Below are 26,320 nucleotides of genomic sequence, written 5' to 3'. Positions count from 1 at the left end.
ACTACTTTTTCCCTTCCTAGTTGAAAATCGCCTTTTGGTTGCTGTTGCTGCTGCTGTAGGTGAGAAGAGGGAGGTGTGCTTGGCACGCTGCAGTGGCCACCCTACCATCTACATTTCCTGCATTATCCTAAAACTCCATATAAGCAGTCCAGCCCTCTGGGGCCCTGACAGACCGCAGCATTTACATACTCTCATGTCCCCGCTCGTTAATTTCTTCCTGGAGGCTCAGAACACTGGTGAGGTTGATGATCCTCCGTCGAGGGGTACATGCTGCGGTCATGTCCTTTCGGGAATCATCTTCCACCATTTCTACATCAGAGCTTTCCCGAGGCCTCTTTCTGCAATGAAGATAAGGAGCCCACAGATCATGACGATCCTTTAAAATTGTTTTTCTTTTAAGTCATCCAAATTTTGTGTGTTGCATTTTGAACAGGGAAGAGCTTCTCATGCTGACTCTGCATGTTTGGGGCGGGGTCCTTGTGCAGGCGGCAGACTAGTAAGATCAATCTGTTCTCTGGCACACTGCATAGCAGAGGATCCTGAGTCCCCCCGGCTGCAGCCAGCCACTGTGCACAGCAGGACACCAGAGTCACTCGCCTGTGGAGCTGCAGGGCCTTGGGCATATGTGCCCACCTTGCTGAGTCTCACCCGTTCAGTACCCCCCTCAGACTGTGACAGCGCCAGCTCCAGGCAGCCATGCACTAGACAGGCAAGGTGATGGTCCTCACCATGCTCACTTTCTAGCTGGGGAGTCAGACAGCCACAGAAAAAGATCATTTGAAGTGGAAGAAAAAGCTAAGAAGAAAAGTAAACAAGGTAACAGGATGATGAGGCAGTGAGAGGGCCTCGGGTAAGAGGCGACACTGAGTGGAGGCCTGAGCAACAAGAAGGCAGAGTCTTCCTAGACCCAGAACATAGGGACAGCAAAGGAGGGAAGCTCAGGCAGTTGGCGTCAGCCACAAAACAGTGTGGCCAGAGTGGGCCTCAGGAGAGGAAAAGTGGGGGACCAAATGGGAGGAAGGGTGGGTGCACCTAATAAATGCAAAGGGAAGCATTGGTTTTCAGCTAAGGAGTGATACATTCTCATTTCTGGTTGCAGAGATTTCTTTTGACTGCTGTGTGGTAAAGAGCTGGTGGTGTTACTTCCCCTGGTGACATATAACCCTGCCCTGCAGAGTGGCTAAGAGCATGAAATGGGATAATGTATGTAAAGTATCCAGCACATTGTGGGCTACCCACAAGTGGCAGCACCCTTTCTTACTCCCTGGAAACATCCCAATAAGTCGTCTTGCTAGACTGGCTTGGCAACGAGGAAACTGGAGTCAAGTAACTCGTCCCACTCCTCCGAATTCCAGCGGCCACTCAGCACCAGGGTTTCAGTGGCAGGCCGCTACACAGATGCTCGCCTACAGCAGGCGTCTTCATCCTGAGCCTGCTGGGGAAGGAGCGTCTGCCTGGGGCCTGGGCTCGGCGATGTGCCCAAGGAGTCTGAGGAGCATGTGAAGCATGTCCTGGGAGCACAGGGGAAGGACAGCTGCTATTGCCATCAGCCCTTTTCCCACTCTTACCACCAGCCCGTGGGCTTCAGGGTCTTCATAATTTGAACGGAGAAAATGCATTTTTCCTGAGAGGAGTGGAAGCAGCTTTGAGTGGAATAAGGGAGAATCTTCTGGATATTTTAGGGTTCTTTCTAGCCACCTCTGGTATTGAGACTTTATCAAAATCCAGGAACTAAAAATAAAGGATAAATCTTATTCTTTTTTCTGGTGTGTGTTTAATTCATGCTTGGAGCCATGGACATTTAAGATATCTCAAAGGCCACTAAGTGGGGGCTGCTCAAGCCATGATCAAAGGCAGAGAGTATCTCATTGGAGGCAGAGAGTGGGTTAGGCAGAGAGAAGCTGCAGGTGGTTCATGCCCAGTCAAGACAGAAGGTAGTTTCAGGAAGAAATAGCAGAGACAAGCTACACTCCTCCCAAAGTCCATACCTGGGGTTGCCTGGGCTGGAAGGGGGCCCTTTCTTCTCTGATGTTTCCGAAGTCCCCTCTGTTGCCTCCTCCTCCATGCCCTGATTTGTGGCAGCCACTTGATCAGGTTCTGGGAGTTCAAACATTTCCTCATCTTGCTGCCCAGTCCTGCCACTGGAAACATCGGTCCTGTCTTCCGGGACAACAGCCTGCAGCTGACTGGACAGAGCCTTGCTCATGGGCTGCAGAAAGGCATCGAGCTTCTGTTCTCGTGAATCTGTGCGGACCATCTGGTGGGCATAGACCTTGTTGCCACTTCCAGTAGATGAGGGGGTCACACCCGTTGTGGATTTAACCACCTCTCCAGAGGGGCCAGCAAGACCTGGTAGTAAAGTCTGTGTCAAAAAAGAAAGTAGTGGGTTAAAAAACATTTTTAAATAAATGTTTTCTAGCCGCTGTGATTTTTCAAGCTCAATGGCATTTATGTAACATATGACTCATTTATGTTTGATATTGAACCCTTTCTACATTCTGTCCTATACATTTCAATGAAGTAGAATCAATCTGAAAAAAAACAAAACAAAACAAAAAACCCACACACACAAAAAAGGAGACAGTGGCATGATTCAGAATATGAAGTAAATATGTCTAGGTTCCAGGGGTACCTGACTGGCTCAGTCAGTAGAGCATGCAACTCTTGATCTGGGGTTTTAAGTTCGAGCCCCAAGTTGGGTGTAGAGTTGGGTTAAAAAAAATAAAATTTTTAAAGAAAAAAAAAAAAGAAGAAAGACGTCCAGGTCCCAAAGTAAAGAAGAACTAGAGAGCTAGGAGCAGGTATAATCATTATAGAAGTATTATAGAAGTAATTCAGACCAAAACTTGAATTTTTAAAAGATACACCAGTAAAAATATAAAAATTCAGCAAAATGCTCATAATTTTTAAAATTCATTTGAAATAGGGAATATTAATGTGAAGTTCTCATATTTTTGCCTGGAGAGATTTTCATTTTTTTATTATGGTAAAATATACATTCAATTTATTATTTAACCATTTTTAAGTGTACAACTCTGTGGCATTAAGTACATCACATCATTGTGTGACCATCACCACCATCTAACTCTAGTTTTCACCCTCACAGCCTGAAACTTTGTACCCATGAAACAGTAACTCACCATTCTCCCTCCCTACCAGCTCCTGGCAGCTACTCTTTTGTCTCTTTTTAAAGATACATATTTCCTAGCTCTGTCCACTGGAAAGGCCGAAAGCCAATGACCATCCAGCAGCAATAAGGACCCTCTGATCCAAAACTATAATCTCTAAACATCATCCCCACTAAAACAAACCAGAGTTCCTTGGAGAAATGGCCAATTCCAGGACTTGGGAATGGGAAAGTACAGAGTGAGCATACAATATCTTTTCTTGTCAGAAATAAAGAAACCATCAAAGACTAATAGAATTGGGTCAAAAGGACAAGAGCACCAGTTTGAAGGGGATTTTGTTGGTCTGAGATGGGGTAATTTGAGGAACCAAAAGAAAAATGACTATAAAATTAAACGATATTGCTTTGTTAACAGCTATGTTAAAATATCAAGGGAAAAGAAAAAAATAGGGAGAGACAAAGAGAAAGAAAGAGGACAAAGTCATTAAACATCATTGGAGGGGCACCTGGGTGGCTCCGTGGTTGAGTGTCTGCCTTGGGCTCAAGTTGTGATCCTGGGGTCCTGGGACTGAGTCCCACATCGGGCTCCCCACAGGGAGGACTGCTTCTCCCTCTGCCTATGTCTCCACCTCTCTCTCTGTGTTTCTCATGAATGAATGAATAAATGAATGAATGAATGAATAAATAAATAAATAAAATCTTAAAAAAAAAAAAAAATCACTGGAGATCACCAGGACATGAATTCATTCCTTTGCAAACTGATAATTAAAGGGGCAGAACTCAGCATTTACTCTTACTTTCTACTATGAACTGTGTTTTAGGATAACTAAAAAGCTCTAACAAATGAGGGAAAGTTACTGTATACAGAAGAATTACAGTTAGTTAAAACACAGAAAATAATAAAATCGTAATCTTGAAATCCTCGTGAAATAAGTGATACAGGTAATGGTCATCAATGAATGGTGAAATCATTAAACTAAATATTCCTGGGGAACTTGAGGAAGAAGAAACAGGCGGTCACCAGCTGAACCCACTGAGGAGTCTTATCACCAAAATGACATAACAAGTCAGGATGCGCCTCCTGCTGGGGTGTGGCAGAAAATACAAGACATCATCTATCAAGAATTCTCATACAGAAATTATTTTTCAAATCTGAATGTAATCATGCCGGTTTATAGGAATTCCTAGTTTACAGGAAATGTGGAGGAATAGAACAAGTTCAATGACACTAATGATAAGTAATCAGTCAAACAGAGATGTGCATTATTCTACAGAAAGCCTTCAGAATAAGCCAATAGGAACAACAACAAAAATATACAGGGACTTCTCTGGTTTCAAAGAGACTCAAGAGAGATTTAAAAGACAACAATAAATTATAGAGAGTGGAACTTAACTGGATATGGATTTGAATAAAATTACTTTATAAAAGGATCATTTTTGGACAATGGGGACATTTGAATATGGACTAGAAATTAAATATTACTGAGTTTTATTATGTATAAAAAAGGACATTGTGATTATATAAGGGAAAATATTTTAATAATTTATTTTTTATTTTTATTTTTTAATAATTTATTTTTAAAAAAGTTTTACGTACTTATTCATGAGAGATACAGAGAGAGAGAGAGACAGACCAGGCAGAGGGAGAAGCAGGCTCCCTGCAGGGAGCCCGATGTGGGACTTGATCCCAGGACCCCAGGATCATGACCTGAGCCAAAGGCAGATGCTCTACCACTGAGCCACCCAGGTGCCCCAGGAAAAAATATTTAAAAACACATAATAAAATACTAGGGAAAAGAGTAAATCCCTGAAATGTGCTTTAAAATATTCTTTTCCCTTGGGGCACCTGGGTGGCACAGTTGGTTAAGCATCTGACTCTTGGTTTCAGCTCAGGTCATGATCTCAGGGTTGTGAGATTGAGCCCCACATCAGGTTCCATGCTCAGTGCAGAGTCCACTTAAAGTCTCTCTCCCTCCGCCTGCTTCTTCTGTGTGCTCTCTCACTCTCTCTAAAATAAATAAATATTAAAAAAAAAAAAAAAAAAAAACTCTTTCCCCCACCACCAAATGAGAAAGGGAAAGAGAAAACAAATATGGCAAAACGAGGATGGTTGTTGAAGCTGAGCGACAGGTACATGGATTATTTGTGTAATATCTACTCTTATGTGTACTTAGAAATATTCAATAATGAGCTAAGTAATAACAAGTTAAATAAGATAGCAACTCTGCTCAAAAAAGGAAAAACGTTCCTTCATAGACAACATAAAAACCCTTGTAGCGTACATAGGCAAATGAAGTGAATATAGTTGACCTTAGAACAAAGTAGATCTGAACACTGTGGGTCCACTCACATGCTGATTTTTTTATAGTGCAGGGCTATAAATGTATTTTCTTTTCCTTATGATTTTCTTAATAACATTTTTCTAGCTTACTTATTGTAAAAATACTTTATATAACACATATGCAAAATATGCATTAATCGACTGTTTATGTTGTCAAAAAAGCTTCTGGTCAACAGTGGATTAACAGGAATTAAACTTTTTGAAGAGACAGATTTTTGACTGCCCAGGGGTCAGAGCTCCAACCCCCATGCTGTTAAAGAGTCCACTGTTTTGTTTCATTTGGCTATGCAATGGCCAAACTAGCAGAAATTAACCTAACTACTTGCAGTAATTTTAAAGTGCAGAAAAGTGAAACATTTTGTCCAATATGATGGAGATGCAACAAAACCCAAGAGCTCCCAGGCTTCCTAATTTCCATACCAAATGGTTTTCACTACAAACCAGGGCTGTGCTGTACACCCTGGGCAATGCTGTGCAAGGCGTAGCTGGAGAGTGGGAGAGAAGGTATTCTGATGCCCCCAGAGGAATTTGGACCCCACCACCCACAACAATGTGCCAAGGTTTTTGCAGCTTTACCAACACAGGCAGGCTGTCAGATCCAGAAATCCACTTTCCTCCTGAAGACACACTGGTCAGTAATATGCAGAATTCTATAGGAAAAGACTACTATTTATTCAAGCTAACTAAATGAATCTGACTCATGCAAAATAAGACAAGGAGGAAGACAAGATGTTCTTTCCCCAGTGTAGCCAGGACCTCTGGCAAATGTCTTTCTTTTGACCTCAGCTAGGACAGAGCAAGGGACAACCACTCGGGCCCAGACAACATACTCCTCATTTTCATCTCATTCTTTGAGCCTGTCTTCCTGCTCCCTGCCAGCCAAACCCTTTCCACGTCCTGGCAATTCCAGATCTTCCACCGTCTGTGAGTGGAGCTACTTCCTCTGCCCAGACCCCTCACTGCTTCTCCCAAATAACTGCAGGCCTCCACTGTGCCCCTCTGCAATCCTCTCCCTTTGCAACCACAGGATTGTTCAGAAAATGCACACTGGATCTCGTCAATTCCCATTGAGCCAAAGCAGAAACTCCTTAACACACTGACCAAAACGTCTACCACCAGGGACCTCTACAGCCTCCTATCTCCAGGGTCAGCTCCCCAGCTGGCCCACACTCAGATCTCCCCCCGGCTGCACATGACAACACCTGGGAAAATTGTAAAACTACTGGTACTCCCTCTTATGCCCCACCTGAGACTGACTTCTTGGTCTGGAGAAGGCCCAGGCAAGAGTGCTATTTCCCAGGGAATTCTGATGGCAGCCAGGGTGATATTGGATCCACCACATGGAACTTTCAGACCCTCATGCACACGTCCTCTGACCTCCCCCAACCCCTCAGGCATTTTCCTCACCAATTCCTCAGCCACAAATCCTGTTTCCATGCCTCGTCCCCTTTGCCCATCTCATTTCCACCCAGCCCTGGGGTCCCAGCCTCTGCGTCCCTTCCCTCCCTTCCCTGATTACTCCTTACACCCTCCCAAGTCCCTCTTTTCTTTTTCTTTTTTTTTTTTTTTAAGATTTTATTTATCTATTTGGTAGTAAGCAAGAGCACATGCAGGGCGGGTGGCAGGCAGAAGGAGGGGAGAGAAGCAGTTTCCCCACTGAGTGGAGGAGTCCGATGCGGGGCTCCATGCCAGGACCCTGGGATCATGAACTGAGCCAAAGGCAGATGCTCAACCAACTGAGCCACCCAGGAGTCCCCAGAGTCCCTCTTTTCCTCTCTCTCATGGGATATATTCTCCAGGAGACCAGCAGGGCCTCCATGAAGGCAGTAACCAGCAGTGGTGTGTTCCCAGGCAGTCAAGAGCCACTTGCCCACACAGGAGTCTCAGAGCATGTTTACAAGGGAGACAGAAGATGAGATGCAGCAACAAGTATAAACCAACTACCAGTGACTGAACACTCTATGTATCACACATTGCTGAGAGCTGTACCCACCATGTCAGGTCCAGCTCCCCTACAGCGCATGTGTCCTCATTTCAACAACAGCACTAAAGGATGTGCATACCTATTACCTATACAAGACATAGGGCTCATGTGGCATCAGGGGCCCACCACCCTGTGCCCAGGGAGAACTTCCTTCTGCCCACCTGCCACATATGCCCTTCAGATGGCATCAGTAGCAGCATGAGTATACTCATTGCCCAACCCTCTGCTTGGGCTCCAGGAGTGGTGGAGCTGCCCTAACTGCATTTACTCTCACTGCTTACTGCCCATGCCACCTCCCAGGTAGGTGCGTTCTGTGAAGTTTCCTAAGGGAAGCATTCACTGGCTTGGTAAATCAAAGCAGGCTCACAGAAGCCTACTCTCTCTGCTTGCAGGACCTGGTGCAACTAATGGGGAAATGTTTCTGTTTTTCTTTCTTATTTTTTAGAGTAGAAGAGAAAGGCGGGGAGGGGCACAGATTGAGAGAGAGAGAGAGAGAGAGAGAGAGAGAGAGAGAATCTTCAACAGGCTCCCCACCCAGTGTAGAGCCTGACATGGGGCTCAATCCCACAACCCTGAGATCATGATCTTAGCTGAAATCCAGCCAGATGCTTAACTGACCAAGCCACCCAGGCGCATACTCCCTCTTTTTGGGAGGGGGGCAGGTGGGAATGTTTCCGTTTCTGTAGTTCTGGGGTTTGTGGTGCTTCTGAACACACCCTCACCCTGTGCGGCCTAGAATCCCATCATGTCAGAACTGGGATGGGACACTGGAGATCGTATTATCCACACATCTATTTTATAGATGGGAAAACTGAGGCCCCAGAAAGCTGGGAGTAGTAACTCAGAATCATAAGCACTTAGAACCTGGGGAATTCTAATAAGGGGAATGGTGCCAGGCCCTGCATTAGACACTTCACCTACTGCTTATAACCACATTCAGATGTGAGGGTGACCAGTTTGGTCCTCACTGAGGGAGACTAGGGAAGGTTAATAGTCACATGGCCCTAACCCAGGCCTGTCTGAAACTAAAGGTCCTGCTCCTCCCACTGTCCCCCTACCTCTTATGGACCTGGCCCCCTCCACTCTGCCCTGTAAGTGTGGGATCAGCCTCCTCCTGAATACTCTCAGGGAAAAAGAGTACATGGGAGAGGTGCCCTATGCTGTTTCAGACAGCTTGCTTTTCTGAGAAGTCAGCCTAAGGTTCTAGACAGAGACTGAATCATGACCAGGCCCAGGGATAACATAATACTTTCACAGTCAGGTTCAAAAAAGGAGATGTTACTAAAGAAAAACTATCCTGGTAATCCTTGGAAAGACAGTCCTAAAGCAACAAGCCAAAATCTGGGCTCTCATGTCAGATGGGCCTCATTTTCAGGCAGTGGGTGAAAGCACCAGAACAAGAGCTGGACGAAGAGCGCCCTCACCTGGGTGAAGTACATCCTGGAGGAGTTGGATCCCAAGAGCTTGCTCTCGATGTGCTGCTGCACCCGCTCCAGGATGCTGTCCTCGTGCAGGAAGTGAACTTCGTGCTTCGTGGGATGTACATTGACGTCCACGTTCTGGGGGCTGATCTCTAAACTGGCAGGGATAAAAGCAAGCAATTACGTCTTACATTGGGTGGTGGGGAATGGGGAAGACAACTCTCATACGATATACACGGTGACCAGCAGGCTTGGGAAAGAAAGACAACACAGTGGTCGAACCTCAGGGTCAAGTCTGAGCGACCTGGATTCTGAAGCTGTGCAGCCTTGAGGCAGTGACAGCACCCCTCTTTGCCCCAGTCTCCTTGTCTATAAAGGGGACATAACAAATGGTGGGGCTGAAATTCACACAGAGCGCTCTGCGCATACTTGGTACGTTGTACATCAGTTGTTACCATCATTCCAGAACTCATGGTATTTCTTACTATGTGACCTGGGGCAAGTCACTTAACACCTCTGGATGGGTTTTCTCATCTGTAACCATGAACTTGTCCCTTACTTACTTGTCAGTATTGAGGATCAAAGCAAGAATGCATGTGAGAAAATGCTCTATCATCAAAATGTAATAAAAAAAAGTCAGTTTAGAGGCCGTGCCAGCTATCACCTTATTGCCTCAGCTCCATATCCATCTTTCATTGCTTGCTCTGTGCCCACAATGTGAATCCCTGTCAGTACAAGGCACTGGAGGGCCTGCTGAGGAGGAAGGAGTTTCTCTGCCAGGTAGGGTGAAGTTTCTGGTTGGTTCAGGGACAAGATCCATTATTCACCTTTGCTTCACTAACACGGTGGCTGGCACATGGGAGGCCTTCAGTCAGACTCTCCTGCATGAGTAAATGAAGGAAAACTGTTCCCTTCACCTGTGAGAAAGGACAGAACATCCTTTTGCCAATGGTGGATGGGATTCACTCTGATGGAGCTATTAGCAAGCCCATCTCTTTCAAAGAGGGCAGCTGGACAGAATTTACTCCTTGTGAGTCTTGGGTGAGGAGCCGGGCGCTGCATTACCTGAGGTACAGGAAAGGGTGTGTGTTCTTGGGCAAATATGCTGCATATACTGTTTCAATGGCTTTTCTTAAGGAAGTTGACTCTACCAGACGATCTAGAAAATAAAAGGTGAGTAACCAGCTCAAAACTATCCTGACAGGAGAGGTACGAGGTACACATTCATACCATGCCATGAAATCACTCAGGAAAAACACTTCTAGAGTGACATCTGCAGCAGACCCCAGGGAAGAGAGGCCTTCCATGTGTTGCTACTCATCAGCAACTCACCCCGGTCTTCGGGCTCTCTCCTCTCGGTCAAGTCACAGAAACAAGGGAAGACAGTTAAGTTCTACCTCCCTGCTGCCCCTCCCTCAATCTGCCTGGGAGACTACCTTTGCCCTTGTTGGGCACAGCAGGCAGCATCCATCAGCTCTCAGACTTTTCCTGCTGCACATATGTACTGGCTGCCTAGCACATATGCCACGGGCTGGGAGACAATACATTGGTGACTATATGAACTCCAGTTCCAAGTGGTAAACCACACGAGAGATGTGTGCTAAGTAGTGGGGGGATGAGGCAACCAACTCTGCCCAGGACAGGTGGGGTGGGGTCCAACAGTGGGGTATCCCACTGTTACAGTGGGGTACAGTGATACAGTGGGGTATCATTCATAACTGAGTTATGAATGTAAGAAACAGTTTTCTAGGCATTTCAGGCAGTACAAATATCTGAATGTATGTTTAAGGTGATTTAGGAAATGACACAGAGTTGAAGGGGATGGAAAACACTAAAAGCTGGGAGAGGTAAGACAAAAATCAGAGGAAAATGTATTTTCTGAAAACATAGTCCTCCTTTCTCCCCAGACAGATGACCTGCTGGTGATCTATTCTCCTGGGCTGGTGTAGCCAAGGATATGTCCCATGGTTTTATTTCCAATAGGAAGAGAGACTGTGATCTTATCAATGAGGAGACCATTATCTTCTGAGTCCTCACCGACTCCGCAGCCCCTCAACAAAGTTGCTATATGTGGTAACATATGCCCTGAGCACACAGGCCTTGAGCAGGTGTGGGCACCTGACAAGGGGATGGCCAGAGCCCTTCTGCTGTGATTTCTGGACTGGAGACATGCCGAAACAATGTTCCTTTTTCCACTGCCTGAGTGAGAGCACATGGCATGGAGATAACTAGATGATCCCTCTAAGAGTCTGACCTCTCTGCTACAGGGAACTTGGTATGGTGACCAGACTAGCTAACGCTGATGCAGGACTCACCAGCAGCATGGACATGGGCCCCCCACATGGCACTTACACTGATTTCTGCTTGTCTATTCTGTAGCCAACAGATGTGTCACAAAGCAGTGTTCTTCATGGTTAGAAAAACAAATGAAAAACATTTCTAAGCCTTGATTAAAGCAAGCTTTATTATAGATTAGGCTAAAGTCTTTCTTAATGAAGTAGGAAAAAACCATACTAATATAGACTAGTTTAACAGAATGTGTCTATATTGACTCCCTCTTCCCTGCTTCTATATGGCTTTGAAAACTGCTGTAAAACATATATAATCTGGGACACTTCTAGATGGTTATTATTATTATAAATGGAACAGGGGAATACACCATTTTCAACAGTAAGCAAACAAAACTATACAAAGAGTTGTTTTGAATAATAAAGGTAAAGGATATATATGATAAAAATGTAAGCACTGAACAAATGGTAAGATACAGGATGCATTTCTGGCTGGGAAATTAAAAACTGAATCAGATCCATTTGTGGCTTCCCGTCACAGTCTCTCAAAACCATATAATATGCAATTAAGTAAAAAGAAACAGAATGCAAAATAGTATTTACTCAACAAGTAGCAATCATGTAAACAATATGCCCGCAGAGAGATAAAGACCGGAGAGGAATCTGACAAAAATTCAAATCCATTTAGTTAATTTCCTCCCTGATTTCCAGTACCACTCATTATACCATAAATAACCCATTTTTTAAAAAGAAAAATCCCAAGGGGTTAACATTCCGTTTCTTTACTGATGACAGTGACAGTGCCTAAACCCAAGGTACCCCCTCCCTGTGTCCTGCTGTGCAGTTCAAAGCCTGGCCTGCTGTAAGGCTCTGATGCCAGCAGGGGAGGAAGCTGGTCAGGCTCACAGATGCTCTCTTCCAGAGGCAACAAGCACACACTGCAATAGTCAGCCAGCAATGAGCACAAATCAGAGGGCTGAGTAGATTTAGGCTAGAAATTATAAATGCTTCCTAACCAAGCTACACTTCAGCATGAGGGTTTCCTGCATGTAATCAAACCTATGGATTCGGAATTTTTCCACAGGCCCATAAAATTCCCTGTCGACAGACTTCCCCATATGGTTATCACTTACGGTTGATGAAGAGTAAGAAGATGCACTTCTTCACTGAGTAATTTGCATTGGATATGTAGCCATTCATTTTGAAGGCTAGGGTTTTATCCTCACACCCAACTTCTATCAGTTCTCTGGTTGAAAAAGAAAAATTTTAAAGGTCTTGAAAATAATGGAAAATTCAAACAGTATAAAGAAGGAAAGTTGGAAAAATCAGGGTTCCTTCATAAACTAATAGTGCCAAATAAGGACTCCCGAGACTGGCTTTGTTGAGGTCCTCTGGGCCCACCCACCTATCCATCCATCTGTCTGTCCCTCTATCTACCCACCTACTCACCTCATCACTGTTCTCAAGTACTTTCGTTCTGTGCCAAGCACTGCTCTGACTACTGGGACATAATGACAAGTCCAAGCTCTGAGACCTTATTTTGCTGAGACCTTTATGGATCTTAGTAAACCCCAAAGATGAAATTCCAGAAGGGCTCATTTCTACTGAATCTCTTACTATATGAACAGCACCACAATGGGGGTCTAGTGTGGTGTCCTCAGGGCTGTGTTTATGCGGAGGTTAATGGATGAAAGGTAGTCCTCATATAAGCCACACTCACCTCTGCCTGAGGATCTTCACAAGTGCTGAACCTCTGCCTGGAAAGCTCCTACTGATAGCTAGTTAATTCCTCCTTATCCCTCCTATGTCTGGGCTTACTCCTTCAAAGAACTTTCTCTGACTATCCCTTCTCCCTGACCCTGAGAGATTCTCCCGTTGTGCCTTATATTTTTCCTTTGAGACACCTAGCACAATCACTAATGAATGGCATAATAATTACTTCATGTGTCTTTCCAACTGGATATGAGTCCTCTGAGGGCAAGAAGCATTTCTGCTTTATGCCCTACTATATTTCTCAGCACAGCACCTAGCAAACAGTAGGCATTCATAAAGCATTTGCTGAATGTACAGTAAAAGCTGTCAAGTAATAATGTGTACTCTGAGTCTCTGAGAAGAAAATACAGCTTGCGGTGTTTCTCACACACAATACACCAGCAAAGCCTTTCTTCCCAAAACTGTCTCAAGAGACTGGTGTTCTGGAAATATCCTTTGGGAACTGCTGCTCTGGGCAATTTCTAATCTCTTATTGTCCCTAGGAATTTCATAACGACTAGTTCTGAGTCTTTAAAGAATAAAGAAAGCTCGTACAGTTTTCCTTGTACAATAGTGTGCTCTCCCTGTTCTGGGAACACAGTTTGAAAAACTTCATTAACAATTAATAAAGAAAAGGGTAACTAAAAGCAAATGGACTGTTCCCTAGTCAGGAACTTGGTTCTGCTGAAAGAAATGAGTAAATTGCCCTCTGAAGTAGAAAACTGGGCTCTAGGACTACTGCTGCTTCTAAGATTTTTGGGAAAAGTGAAGCCAAGGGCTGCCTTCTCCATCTGCATGTACCCTGCATCCACACCATCACGCCATGCCTGGCACAGGGAGAGCCCTTAGTATTTTCCCCTTCAGATTATGACATGGGCACTTTGGGCTCTGCGGAGTCCTGAGATTGAGCCAGTGCTCGGTGGTAGAAATTGTGGCTTTCGCTTGCATGAGGAGTGCTGTCAGGAGTCTATACTGCAAGTTCCCCAATGCTTTCCTTGATGATGAAGATTTGGTAACAACTTGCCACCAGATGGGAAGTCCTTAAGGGCAGGAACAGTTTATTTGTCTTTGCATCCTTAACTTCTGGCACAAAGCCAGGTATGGGAGGCAGTGAAAAAATGCCAAACAATAACAAGTGAAATCCCAATGTGCTGATAAGGGAAATATCAGGAAAAGAGGGAGCACTGGAAGATGAAAGAATCCTACTACACTGTCAATATTTTGAAATCAGAGACTAGAGAGAACACACTGATTTACAGCCAGAGCATTTGGGAGATAACATGCATCCAGGAAGTGTGGGTTCCCTGAAAACAGGACTCCATGAACAAATCTGAAGCACAGAAATAAGCCCGTGTATCTCACTAAAGCAAACTCTTAAGGCAGGTGCTACCTTGGCAGATTCCAAAATAATGTGATAAATGATAAACCAAGACATGGAATGCAGATTTTTCAAAATATCAATTATCAACATACCGGCTGACAGCATTTCCAAAGATGGAGCGAATATTGTCCACCGTTGTGGCATTGGGCAGTGTCCTAACATCAGCTACGGTCTCGCCTTGCTGATGAACAGAGCAGAAAATACAACTTACTGTTTCAGTTGTGAAGGAAACATCCTCAACTTAGTTCTTCAGGTGAAGTATTAAAAAAAAAAATCCCTTTTTCTAATATATAACCATCCCTTATAAACCAACCACTTACTTTTTTAACTGAGAAACTAATGCCTGAATTGTGTATTGAATACCTGGCAAAGAAAAGACAAGAAAATCGTCAGCAGAGTGGCCAAATGCACAATATAAGGCAGATTTCCCTACCGGTTAAATAAATCCGTAGGGTTAAGTGATTTAAACGGAGATACATACAGTCAAGAATATCTCCATATATATTTTACCCAGAGACTTCATGGAGATAACAATGCTAAATGTGGCAGAATCAAACAAAAAACAGTTTTTTTTCCTTTTATAGGGTTCTGACTACACTCAAGGATATTTCAATATAATCTCCTCCTTGCCCACAGTTTTACTTTCACAAACCCATCAGGTCCACGTTGCATCTTGAGAACCTTGCCTTTACAACTCCTGAACTCTTTCATTCTCTCCCAGAGCCCCTCAAGATAACCCCTCCCCTCACCCGCTTCTTCCTCAGTCCCAGGCTGTTCCAGCATCTTCCAGTCTTTTCTGTTGCCTATTATTTATTGATTACTCCTCCCTCCATAAGCTCCATGAACTGAAGGACTGTGTCTTGCAAAATGCATTCATGCAGCTGACAATAAAGAATTCACTTGACCACACCTAGATCCAAAACAGCCAACTAGAACTCCTTTATTTCCAGGAGATAATTAACATTGATGCTGATTTATACAACTCCAGGAAAAAGCAAAGAAATTTGATGTATAAGTCTGTTCCATTTTATTAGGAGCAAATGTTGTACTCATTTTGGAGTTATCAGAAATACTGAAAAAAGGTTAACAGATTTCTGCTACAATTCAAGGATGTGCAGGCTTAGAGAGTCCATGTCAGATCCACCAACACCAGCAGGTGAAGTCAGTCTACGGTAGACATTATTTTCACCTGCCCTGAACCCTTTCTCCTTCTTTTAACAGCCCCTAGTTTTTCTTTGGGAAACGACCTCATCCCCATTCCACCTGATATACTCTTAGACTGCCAACCAAGGAATCTCCCCATAGACAGGGGCACTTGACGAGGGGACCCAAGCCATGCCAATCTGATGTACTCTCCCAGGAAACAGACCCTTGAGTAGTCAGAAAAGAATGAGAACAACTGTACCAGGGCCACTATCAAATCCCCGAAGCCAGCCTGGTTTCTATCCTCCCCAGGAACCAGCTACTAACACTTTTTGCCACTTGGTGAGTCACTCTTAGCCTTCCAATAAATTTCTTTTGGACTCAAGTTGGCTAGAGTCCATCTGTTTTGCTTTCTACCAAAGAACCCTCAATGAAGAGACCAAGTGCTCCCTCCTGGAGAGATCAAAGCCCAGAACCAGTGACTAAACCTTGACCAGAAACCATCTGTAGGCTAGAACACAATGTACTATTTTCCACCTAGCTCACCAACTGTTCTCAATTTTTTTTTTTAAGATTTTATTTATTTATTCATTAGAGACACACAGAGAGAGAGAGAGAGAGAGAGAGAGAGAGAGAGAGAGGCAGAGACACAGGCAGAGGGAGAAGCAGGCTCCATGCAGGGAGCCCGACTTGGGATTCGATCCCAGGTTTCCAGGATCAAGCCCTGGGCTGAAGGCAGTACTAAACCACTAAGCCACCTGGGTTGCCCAACTGTTCTCAATTTATAAGCACCGGCACACGTTCCTTCAGTGAGAGATCTCAAAAAATGACTCCCAGATTTTGGAGTGTACCTGCCAACAACTTCCAAAATTTTCCCATACTCTTCACTTGGATTTTTTAAAGCTTTCCTCCTCGTGGATATGTTGTAAAAAAGGTCCTCCACCTGAAAATATAGATTTTTTTTCTTGTAAATTCACAGAAATGCATGGAAATAAAGACTCAAGCTGTCTACCTAAAGCTGGCTAGCAGAGAATCCAACTATACTTACCAATGGTATAGTTCTAAGCATTAGGGGAAGGGGCAAGAGATAAGTCAGCTTTAACAAACAAAGGAAATAAAGTATATTTTTTCTGCTTCCATATTCATTCATTGATTCCTCAAATAGGTACTGGGGGCTATCTCTGGGTCAGGCTCTTTGCTTTGTGCTGAGAATACAAAGACAAATAAAGCAAAGCCTTACCCAGGATAGTGAATGAATCAATGGGACAAACACAAATTTACAAATAATTACACTATCACATGGCATCCAAACATACTTTTTAAAAGATTTTATTTGAGAGAATGAGCATGAGAAAGAGAGAGCACACATGCCCAAAGGAGCACCAGCGGTAGTGGGGAGGTGGGAGGCAGGAGAGAGAAGCAGGCTCCCAGCTAAGCAGGGAGTCTGACGTGGAGCTCGATCCCAGGACCTGGGATCATGCCCTAAGTTGAAGGCAGATGCTAAACCTACAAAGCCACCCAGATGCCCTTAAACAGATTTTTCAAACTAAGAATAATTAGAAAATTTGAGATCATTTGGGCTTTTTGGAAATCACACTGTGGTCACCCTATATACATGATCTGTCTTAACATGCATTTAGAAGCATACTTTCATTTCTGCTTCCTGCCTGCCTTACTTACCAAGGCTAGGGCTTAGAGCCTTCAGGGAAATGTCTGTGAGCTAGGGTTGGAGGTGGAGCGGTGGGACACAAAAGATGATAGTGGGGTACTTTAGGGGATTACACAACGAGAAAAGACAGAATGTGGCACCACACTAGACTCTCTCTGATTAATGATACAACCATATTACTGAAACACCCTCAGAGAGGCGAATATTCTTTATTCTACTTGAGAGATGGGAAAAGTGAGGTTAAGGGCCAGTAAACAACTTGCCTCCGGACACACAACCACTGAGTGGCAAGGCTGAGACTCTAACTCATGTCTTCTGGAGCCAAGTTTAAGGTTCCTTCAATGCCAACTACTTTGCCACTGATTTCTGCCATTCTACTAAAATAATCTCCCAGCCTGTCAAAACAGATGGAGGGAGCACACAGGCTACCATGTCACAAAAGCCAATTATCAGTCCTCCTGTTGGGAGAGCAGTATCTTGCTGTTTCTATTAACTAGCAAAAATTCATTTTATTATTACTTTGAAAACTCAGAGACAATTTTATTCTTCATTTCAATATTCACACAAAGCTCTTTCCAAAAACTTATACTCCCCTGAACCATTCTTACCGTGATTTGGGTCCCCTGATTGCCTGCACACGGTTTAGGAGGAGCTTTCAGCTTTCCATCCGAATAAGTTGCTCTTAACAGAAAATATAAGAGATTATTAACATCCAATAGAAGTGGAATATCTATCCAAAGAGTAAAAAGTGAATTATATCAACAATAGATTAAAGTATAGCCATGCTATCTACTGTCTTAATTGCCGTTTTCTTCTTTTTCTCTTATTTCATTATCATTCCAATTGGATACCAAAAAAAAACAAAAAACAAAAAACCTATACTTCTAGAAAATGTTTTTTTAGTTCCTGAGTTTTGAGCTACAAAGAAATAGCTTTGCCACTGCCTAAGGTGATGGTAAAATTTTTTCAATAATTCTGTAATCCTCTGGTGGGGCTACCACTTGACAGGCCCACAGAGGCCCTGGTAATAAAGGCCTTAGAGAACTCTTAATCTTAATCACTTTTCCCTAAAGTGCAAAACACTGTGCTAAATGATCTAGAGAAGCAACTATTCAGCCTGGGGGCGGGGAAAGGGGTGAAAGCATCACAGAACAGATGACAATTCATCTGGGCTTTAGGGAGGAAGAGTTTCAGGGACCATCTAGGAAAAGAAAACATAGAAGCACAGAAGCTTTGGAACACCTGGCAGCTGGGAATTTGTGGAGAGCAGAGGCTAGAAAGGTGGACAGAGAGCACAGTGGGAGTGTGCTATTTAGGGTTGACTCTGGATTTCATATCACCATGGAGGGAAGCCACTGGAGCTCCCAAGCAGGAGCATAATATAATCCCAGTAGTAAAGAAACAGAATTTGTGTCCCAGACTATTTAGGAAGACATTAATCCTCAAGTATCTCCCTGTTTTGTGAAAAAGGAATTCTGATCATATCAGCACACCCAGATCCTAGGGCAAGTATAATTCATAGAGTCAAACTTCTCCAGCAACAGTGCTGTATACTCTAGAATGCTCCCTTTTCCATTAGGTATTTGGAGTTATTTTCTATATTAATTTATGAACAATCTGTATGATTAAAAATTATTTTAAGGTACTCCTAAATTAGGTACTCCTACCTGTCCTCCACTAGTAAATGGCCAGTGCTTATAAAAACCAAGGTGTAACTATGATTCCTCAAATCCTGTTTTTGTTCTGTTCCAAGGCTGTCAGCCTTTGAAAGCTGTGCCAGTGGCCACCCATGGGAGGGGAAGCCAGCACAGGCACACACGTGTGGCAGGGAGCCAGGGGCTCACAAGCTAGCTAAGGTACCATGAGCCTCTATCACCCCAGCAACAATCCTGTAATCAGACAAAGTGATACACTATTACAGCACACAAGGGCAGAATAACATCCGCATTTACCACCTACTTAGAATACATCTGGGTAATATAAGCTTATAAGCACTTATATGTCACATCTTATCTGTTAAGAATCCATGAGTAAGATTATTATCTAATAATCATCCCTGTGCATTATCAACTGGTCCATAGAGAAAGAAAACTTATCCAAGATCTTGGTCAAAAAAGATGACACTGGTGTTTAGAAAAGGTTAGAAAGGTTTTGAAATTTAGGCATAAAGCATGTTTCAGGATGAATACATGAATGAAAGCAGACTGCACCATACCTGTATGCACATTTTGCCTCAGCTGTTTTGGTTGTAATAGTAACATGTGCCACATGGCTGATGCTAGCCAAAGCCTAGGAGGAAAAGAAAATTGGAATTAAAGAAAAACTCACTGCTGGGTCACCCACTGTCACCTCATTAAAGAGAAGGGTGATCTAAATTACCCCTTCCATTTTGTATTAACAAATGGCAATAATGGGTATTTTGCTCACTTACTTTCATGATGTTAAAAAAAAAAAAAAAGGATATCGAATTGAATTTGTAGCATATTACCAGAACAAGGGGAAAATACATATTAGAAAAAGTGTAAAAGGAAACACCAGAGCATTTTAAAAATTTATTTTAAATCCAGTATTATTGGGGTTTCTGGGTGGCTCAGTTGGTTAAGTATCCAACTCTTGATATTGGTTCAGGTCATGGTCTCGTGATCTTGACCTTGTGAGATCGAGCCCCACATCGGGCTCTGTGCAGAGTCTGCTTAAGGATTCTTTCCCTCTCCTTCTCCCTCTGTTCCCATGTGCATGCGTACACATGCTCTATCTCTCAAAAATAAATGAATAAATAAATCTTAAAAAAAGAAAAAAATAAATCCAGTATAGTTAACATACACTATTACATTAATTTCAGATGTGTAATTCAGTGATTCAATTCTGTAAGTTACTCAGTGCTCATCACAATAAGTGTACTCTTAAGCCTCCTCACCTATTTCACCATCACCCCCAACCCCTCCCCTCTGGTAACTAAGTTTGTTTTCTATGGTTAAGAGTCAGCTGTTTGGTTTATCTCTTAAATTCCACATATGAGTGAAATCATATAGTATATGTCTTTCTTTGACTTATTTCACTTAGCATAATACACTCTAGCTCTATCCGTGTCATTGCAAAGAAATGCACCAGACTATAAATGTGTTAGCATCAAGTGTGTTCAAGCAGCAGAAATATAGGCATGCTTAATATTATTTTCAATGATTTGCCTTCCAAGAGTTTGGAAACTTGCCTTCAGAAATGGGGGCACTCCAAATACATAATGTTGCACACTATTACACAAAACTGTTTTCTGCAAGCACTTAGAGGTTTAGAAATGTAAATTTAAATTTTTTTTTATTTTCTAAAGATTTTATTCATTCATTCATAAGAGACAGAGAGAGAGAGAGAGAGACAGAGACACAGGCAGAGGGAGAAGCAGGCTCCATGCAGGGAGCCAAACGCGGGACTTGATCCTGGGACTCCAGGATCACGCCCTGGGCCGTAGGCAGGCGCTTAACCGCTGAGCCACCCAGGGATCCCCAATTTAAAATTATCTAATTAAGACAAAACAAATTTTTAAAAATGACCATTTCCCCCCCGTGTAACCAAGACTGGTTTCCTAGCCCACTGGAATCTGTTCCTCCTTTCACAAGAAGGACATTATAGAATATAAAAATGCAACCAGGCACTGTGATAGGGGATGTGTGACAGCAACTCAAAAGACAGTGAACACAGCCTGTGGCAGATTCAGTTCATTAATAAGGAGCATGGCTTAGGCTCAGAGAGTACCAGGTCCTAGCTGGATTTCCCTAGTTAATGTGACTGAGCTAATTTTCATCATTAAAAATGTAAATGATCTTGAGACCTGGGTGAGAAGGACATTAAATAGATACAATATAAAAAAAAATAAATAAATACATAATAAAATAAAATAAATATATACAGTACATACTCCATCCCAGAACCCGGAGATCATGATGTTTAACCAAGTCAGATGCTTAATAGACTGAGCCACCCAGTGCCCTACAGATGTTATTTCTACAAATTTACCCCAATTTGTAACTGAACAAAACATTGTATATGAATATATGAAAATTCACCAAGAAAATGGCAAAAACATAAATGTTCAACAGGAAATAATTTAAACAAACCATAGTACAATAATAAAATAGGTTAAAACATAACTATTAGGGATCCCTGGGTGGCGCAGCGGTTTGGCGCCTGCCTTTGGCCCGGGGCGCGATCCTGGAGACCCGGGATCGAATCCCACATCGGGCTCCCGGTGCATGGAGCCTGCTTCTCCCTCCGCCTGTGTCTCTGCCTCTCTCTCTCTCTCTGTGACTATCATAAATAAATAAAAAAAAAAAAAAAAAAAAAAAAAAACTATTAAAAATTACATAGAACTATATATATGCTGAATGAAAAAATACCAAGAGTATGTCATAAAATTATAAGATCCTATTTTAGTCTTAAAATGTTTTTATCTACTCTTTATTTGTATATTCCTCTGATGCATCACATAATTTCATTCACAAATATTCCCATATATATCTTAAAAGATAAGAATTCCTCCAAAAAATATCATTTTTCATTCTAAGAAAATCAACAATTTCTTCCTCTTTTTTTTTTTTTTAAAAGATTCTATTTATTTATTTGAGAGAGAGAGAGCATGAGCATGAGAGAGCACAAGCAGTAGAGAGGGAGGAGGACACCAAAAGAGCAGAGAGCCCAACTTGGGGCTCTAGATCATGTCCTGAGCTGAAGATAGCCACTTAACCTACTGAGCCACCCAGGTGCCCCAACAACTACTTCCTAAAACTGTCAAATAACAAATATGTTCAAATAGCTGTCTCAAAATTTTTCTTTTTACAGTTTGCTCAAATCAGGATCCAAGTAAGATGTATGCATTGGAGCTGGTTCATATGCTTCTTAAGCCTCTTTTTTTTTTTTCTTTACAGAGTAAGCAAAAGGGCTCAAGACCGGGGTGGGGTGGGGCAGAGGGAGAAGAGAGGGACTCTAATGCAGTCTCTATACCCAGTGTACAGCCCAAGGTGGGGCTCGACCTCACGAACCTGAGATCATAACCTGAACTGAAATCAAGAGTCTGAGGCTTAACCAACTGAGCCACTCAGGTGCTCCAAGCCTCTTTTAATCTACAGGTTTTTGCTTGCTCCTCCGCTTTTCTTCATTGTAGTTTATTTGTTGAAGGAAACAAACAAGACTTTTATCATGTAGTTTCCTAACTTCTGTATCATTTACCATGCTCCCTTGCTTCCTATATTTTCCCAGTACTGGCATTCAGGAAGTACTAATCAGATTCACATTTGATAATTTGACAAAAACAAACAAACAAACAAAAAACCCGTTGTAGATGGTGCTGCATTCTCTATTAAAATACACCTAACATCTTGGAAGGAGGGAAGGGGGAGCTGTATCTGTAGATAAGATAGTTTTCAGTGTGTTAAAGTACTTATGAACAATCCTTGGTTTTGGAAAATAAAATGTAATTAAGTTTGTTCAATTTGCATATATTTAACATGTAAAAAGCATCATATCTTATTTACCTCTGTTGAGAAACATATGTTGACCAATGGCAGAAATGTCATCACAGGAGGATATTCTACACATTTCTTTAATCTTCAGCTTACCTCACCTCGAAAGCCATAGGTAGAAATACTAGCTAAATCCTCAAAGGACTGCAGTTTACTTGTAGTGAACCTCTCACACACAATATCCAGATCTTCTTTCTAGAAGATACCAAAAATAAGTAAACAATTATGGTATTCATTTTTCCAAATCTTGAATTCCCCTTTTCTTGACTGAATCCAAGAAGAAATCCCTCTTAAAAAAAGAGTTATCAGCAGTAACTTCCTCACTTGGCATCCAGAATGCCACACACTGTCCTGATGTCCCTTCTCTCTCACTAGTCACATCTCTCATTTGCATTTGCTGGTTCCATCTCATCTTTGACTTTGGAGTAACCCAGGACTCCAGCCTTGGACCTCTTTGCTGTCTACACTCACTCTCTTGATGAGTTTTACCAGCCACATGAATTTTATAGAAATCATTATTATTAGAAACCTTTTTATTAAAAATCTACAAAGGCATTTAATTACAGTAAAATATACATTAAAAAAACATCACCATTGTAACCATTTTTTAAGATTTTATTTATTTATTCATGAGAGACACAGAGACAGAGACACAGGCAGAGGGAGAAGCAGGTTCCATGTAGGGAGCCTTGATCCCAAGTCTCCAGGATCAGGCCCTGGTCTGAAGGTGGCACTAAACTGCTGAGCCACCCGGGCTGCCCTAACCACTTTTAAGTGTACAGTTCTGTGGCCTTAAGTGTATTTGCACTATAGTCCAATCATCACCATCATCCGCCTCCAGAACCCTTTCATCCTCCCAAACTGAAACTCTGTCCCTGTTAAACGATAACTCTCCATCTTCCCTTGCCAAGCCCCCCCTGCAACCACCATTCTACCTTCTATGAATGGGACTACTCTAGGAACCTCCTAGAAGACAAATCATATAGTATTTGTCCTTTTGTGACTGGCTTATTTCACTTCACATAATATCTTCAGGGTTCATGCATGTTGCAGCATGTGTCTGAGTTTGAATTCTCTGTAAGGCTGAATAATATTTCAATAAATATATATCACATTTTTAAATCCCCTCATCTATGTAAACCTGGGTTGCTTCCAGCTTTTGGCTATTGTGAATATGCTGCTATGAACTAGGGTGTACAAGGTGTACAAACCTCTTCAAGACCTTGCTTTTAATTCTTTGGACTACTTACCAGATCTACTGAATCACATGGTAAATCTTTTTAATTTTTTTCAAGGATCAGCAGGCTATTTTCCATAGTGGCTACACTATTTTACATTCCCACTAACAAATGCACAAAAGTTCTAATTTCTCTATATCCTTTATAATACTTGTTATTATATTGTTTTTATAATTGCCATGCTAACAGGTGTCAAATAGTATGTCATAACTACTTTTACTCATATTTCCCTAATGACTTGTAACGTTCAGCACCTTTCCACTGGAGTCTCATGGTTTTTAATGCCATTAAAATGCAACACACTAAATTTTTTTTTTTTTTAACACACTAAATTTTTATCTACAGTCCAAACCTCTACCCTGCCCTCCAGACTCACACAGTTACTCAACTAAGAGCCATCTCAAGTTTAACATGCACCCAAATGAATTTCTGATCTGCCTCAAATGTGTTTCTTCCATAGGCTTTCTCATCAGTAAATGGCAACTCTTTTTTTCCATTTGCACAGGCCAAAACCTTAAAATCATTCTTGACTCCTCTTTCTCCTACACCATGCATCAGCATATTCTGAGAGCTTTGTCTTCATAATCAATGCAGGATCTCAATGCTTCTTGCCTCTCTCCTGCAACCAAATTGGTCCAAGGCACAGTCACCCCTCTCTTGGATCCTCCAAGAGTTCTTTTCTCACTGCCTTTGTCCTGTCCTGCTATAGACTATCTTCTATGTTCTAAACAAAGGGTTCTTATAAAACTCACCAAGCCATGTCACCTCTTTGCTCAAAACCCTCTCACAGTATCCCACCTTATTTAGACTAAAAGTTAAAGATTTTACAAGGGCCCATGGGGTCCATTATGACCAGCTTACTCATCTCCTACTATTTCTCCATTTCTTCACCCTGTTAGAGGCCTCATTCTGGCCTCCTTACTGGTCCTTAAACAAGTCAAGTGTACTTCCATTTCATGGTCTTTGCATGTTCTCTCTGCCCATGTGCTCTCTGTCTTTAAGCAGCCTCATGACTCTATACTTGGCCTTACTTTCCTGAATAAGTGTCCAGCTTTGACTTGGTACTCAATATACATTTATCACTAGTATTGAATATTTCAGTTAAAAAAAATCCCATCCACAAAAGCCCAGTTTCCCAGAAACAGAACAGAGAAACAGAACAGAGAAGGGCTCTCAGTCACTTCCTATAGATGTATCCCACAGAGCACACAAACAGCCTGCTCCTCTGAGGTTTTACTTACCCTAATCCCAGTGCCATTGTCTTGGATCTGAATCAACTTGAGGCCTCCCTCTTTAACAACCACTTGGATACTGGTGGATTTTGCATCTAAACTGGCAAATCAAACAGAAAAAAAATTATTATTCTCCAACTATTCTAATGTACGTATTTTAATATGAGCCAAACTGTAAGAACAAATTCCCAATAAATAGAAGACTGATTAATGTGTTTTTCCTCCATTTTTCACAGACTCTGTGACTACACTGTAATGAGTTTACATGCTGTGTGAGAGAGGGGGAAGAGAGAGGCATGAGGAGGCATTTCCAATAAGACATTCAACATCATTTCTGTTCCTCTGGGAAAGTAAGTGAAGTTAAAAGTAGGATCATTTTACCATGTGCCTACTTCTTCCCTTCTTCTCAATTAATTTTGTCATTTATTACTTCAATTTTATTCAGCCTCAGGTTCCCAAGTGACCCTAATAAGATGCCATTTCAAAAAACCATTTGTATTTTTCTATTTATTCCCTTTTAAGAAAATTCATTTTGTGGGGGACAGAGAGAAAAATGGCAATGCAGAAAGTTGAGAAGCCAATAAATCTTTTGTACTTTCAAAGAGTAGCCAACAATCACAGAGACCACAGACTACGGAAAACAAATTCAGTCTGCGGCTGCAAGAGAAAGAAAGGTAATCTGCTCCTCAAGCAGAAAAGTCTTTCTTCTAAAATAAGGCAGTAAGGGGCAGCTGGGTGGCTCCGTGGTTGAGCCTCTGCCTTAGGCTCAGGTCTGGGGGAGGGGCCCGGGGAGCCCGAGATCTAGTCCCCATCCGGCTCCCCGCAGGGAGCCTGCTATTCCTTCCGCTTCTGTCTCTCATAAATATATAAAATCTTTTTTAAAAAATAAGACAATAAGTTACTTAAATGTTAAAGACCTTCCTCAGAAGCCCGTGAATTGAAGTCTTGATTTGCATATTAAAAAGAGCATAACTGGACTCCACACAGAACCAATGATAGGCCCCTCCGCTAATATGCGGGTCTGGTTGTGCGTGGAGCGGCCGCGAATCGCCGCGTCGGGGAGCCCCGGTGTGCACGGGGCAACCCGCTGCCTCCACCGGAGACGAAGGGACAGGCGCCGGCCGCTCCCGCCCGGGCCCGCCTCCCGGTTCCCTTCGCTCAGAGGCCCTGGCTGCCCCGTCCCTTCAGTCCCGCTCCCCGAGCGCTGGTTTATGTTTTCACAACAGATCTC

At 42.6% G+C, this 26,320-nt stretch overlaps 1 protein-coding gene across 13 annotated transcripts in view; it reads right to left on the bottom strand.

Annotated features, from left to right (window-relative positions):
- Positions 1 to 26,320, bottom strand: part of MLH1 (mutL homolog 1) — a 48,969-nt gene that overhangs the window by 21,344 nt on the left and 1,305 nt on the right. For 2 of the 13 annotated variants that reach the window (XM_026001033.2, XM_026001032.2), the window contains exons 2-13: positions 25,099 to 25,189; positions 22,632 to 22,814; positions 19,322 to 19,395; positions 17,715 to 17,787; positions 16,289 to 16,380; positions 14,615 to 14,657; positions 14,387 to 14,475; positions 12,295 to 12,407; positions 9,939 to 10,032; positions 8,877 to 9,030; positions 1,989 to 2,362; positions 190 to 338 (exon numbers count right to left, since the gene is read on the bottom strand). In XM_026001033.2, coding sequence (XP_025856818.1) covers positions 190 to 338; positions 1,989 to 2,362; positions 8,877 to 9,030; positions 9,939 to 10,032; positions 12,295 to 12,407; positions 14,387 to 14,475; positions 14,615 to 14,657; positions 16,289 to 16,380; positions 17,715 to 17,787; positions 19,322 to 19,395; positions 22,632 to 22,673 — 1,297 coding nt within the window. In that variant the 5' untranslated portion in view covers positions 22,674 to 22,814; positions 25,099 to 25,189. Of the gene's footprint in view, positions 1 to 189; positions 339 to 1,988; positions 2,363 to 8,876; positions 9,031 to 9,700; positions 9,786 to 9,938; positions 10,033 to 12,294; positions 12,408 to 14,386; positions 14,476 to 14,614; positions 14,658 to 16,288; positions 16,381 to 17,714; positions 17,788 to 19,321; positions 19,396 to 22,631; positions 22,815 to 25,098; positions 25,190 to 26,320 lie in introns of those variants that run through there. The other 11 variants (XM_026001031.2, XM_072726417.1, XM_026001035.2 and 8 more) reach the window with 7 other exon arrangements.

Source organism: Vulpes vulpes, chromosome 11 (genome assembly GCF_048418805.1).
Source record: "Vulpes vulpes isolate BD-2025 chromosome 11, VulVul3, whole genome shotgun sequence".
NCBI classification, from domain to species: Eukaryota; Metazoa; Chordata; class Mammalia; order Carnivora; family Canidae; genus Vulpes; species Vulpes vulpes.
The sequence above is the reverse complement of the archived record's forward strand: the minus strand, read 5'-3'. Positions and strand labels throughout refer to the sequence as shown.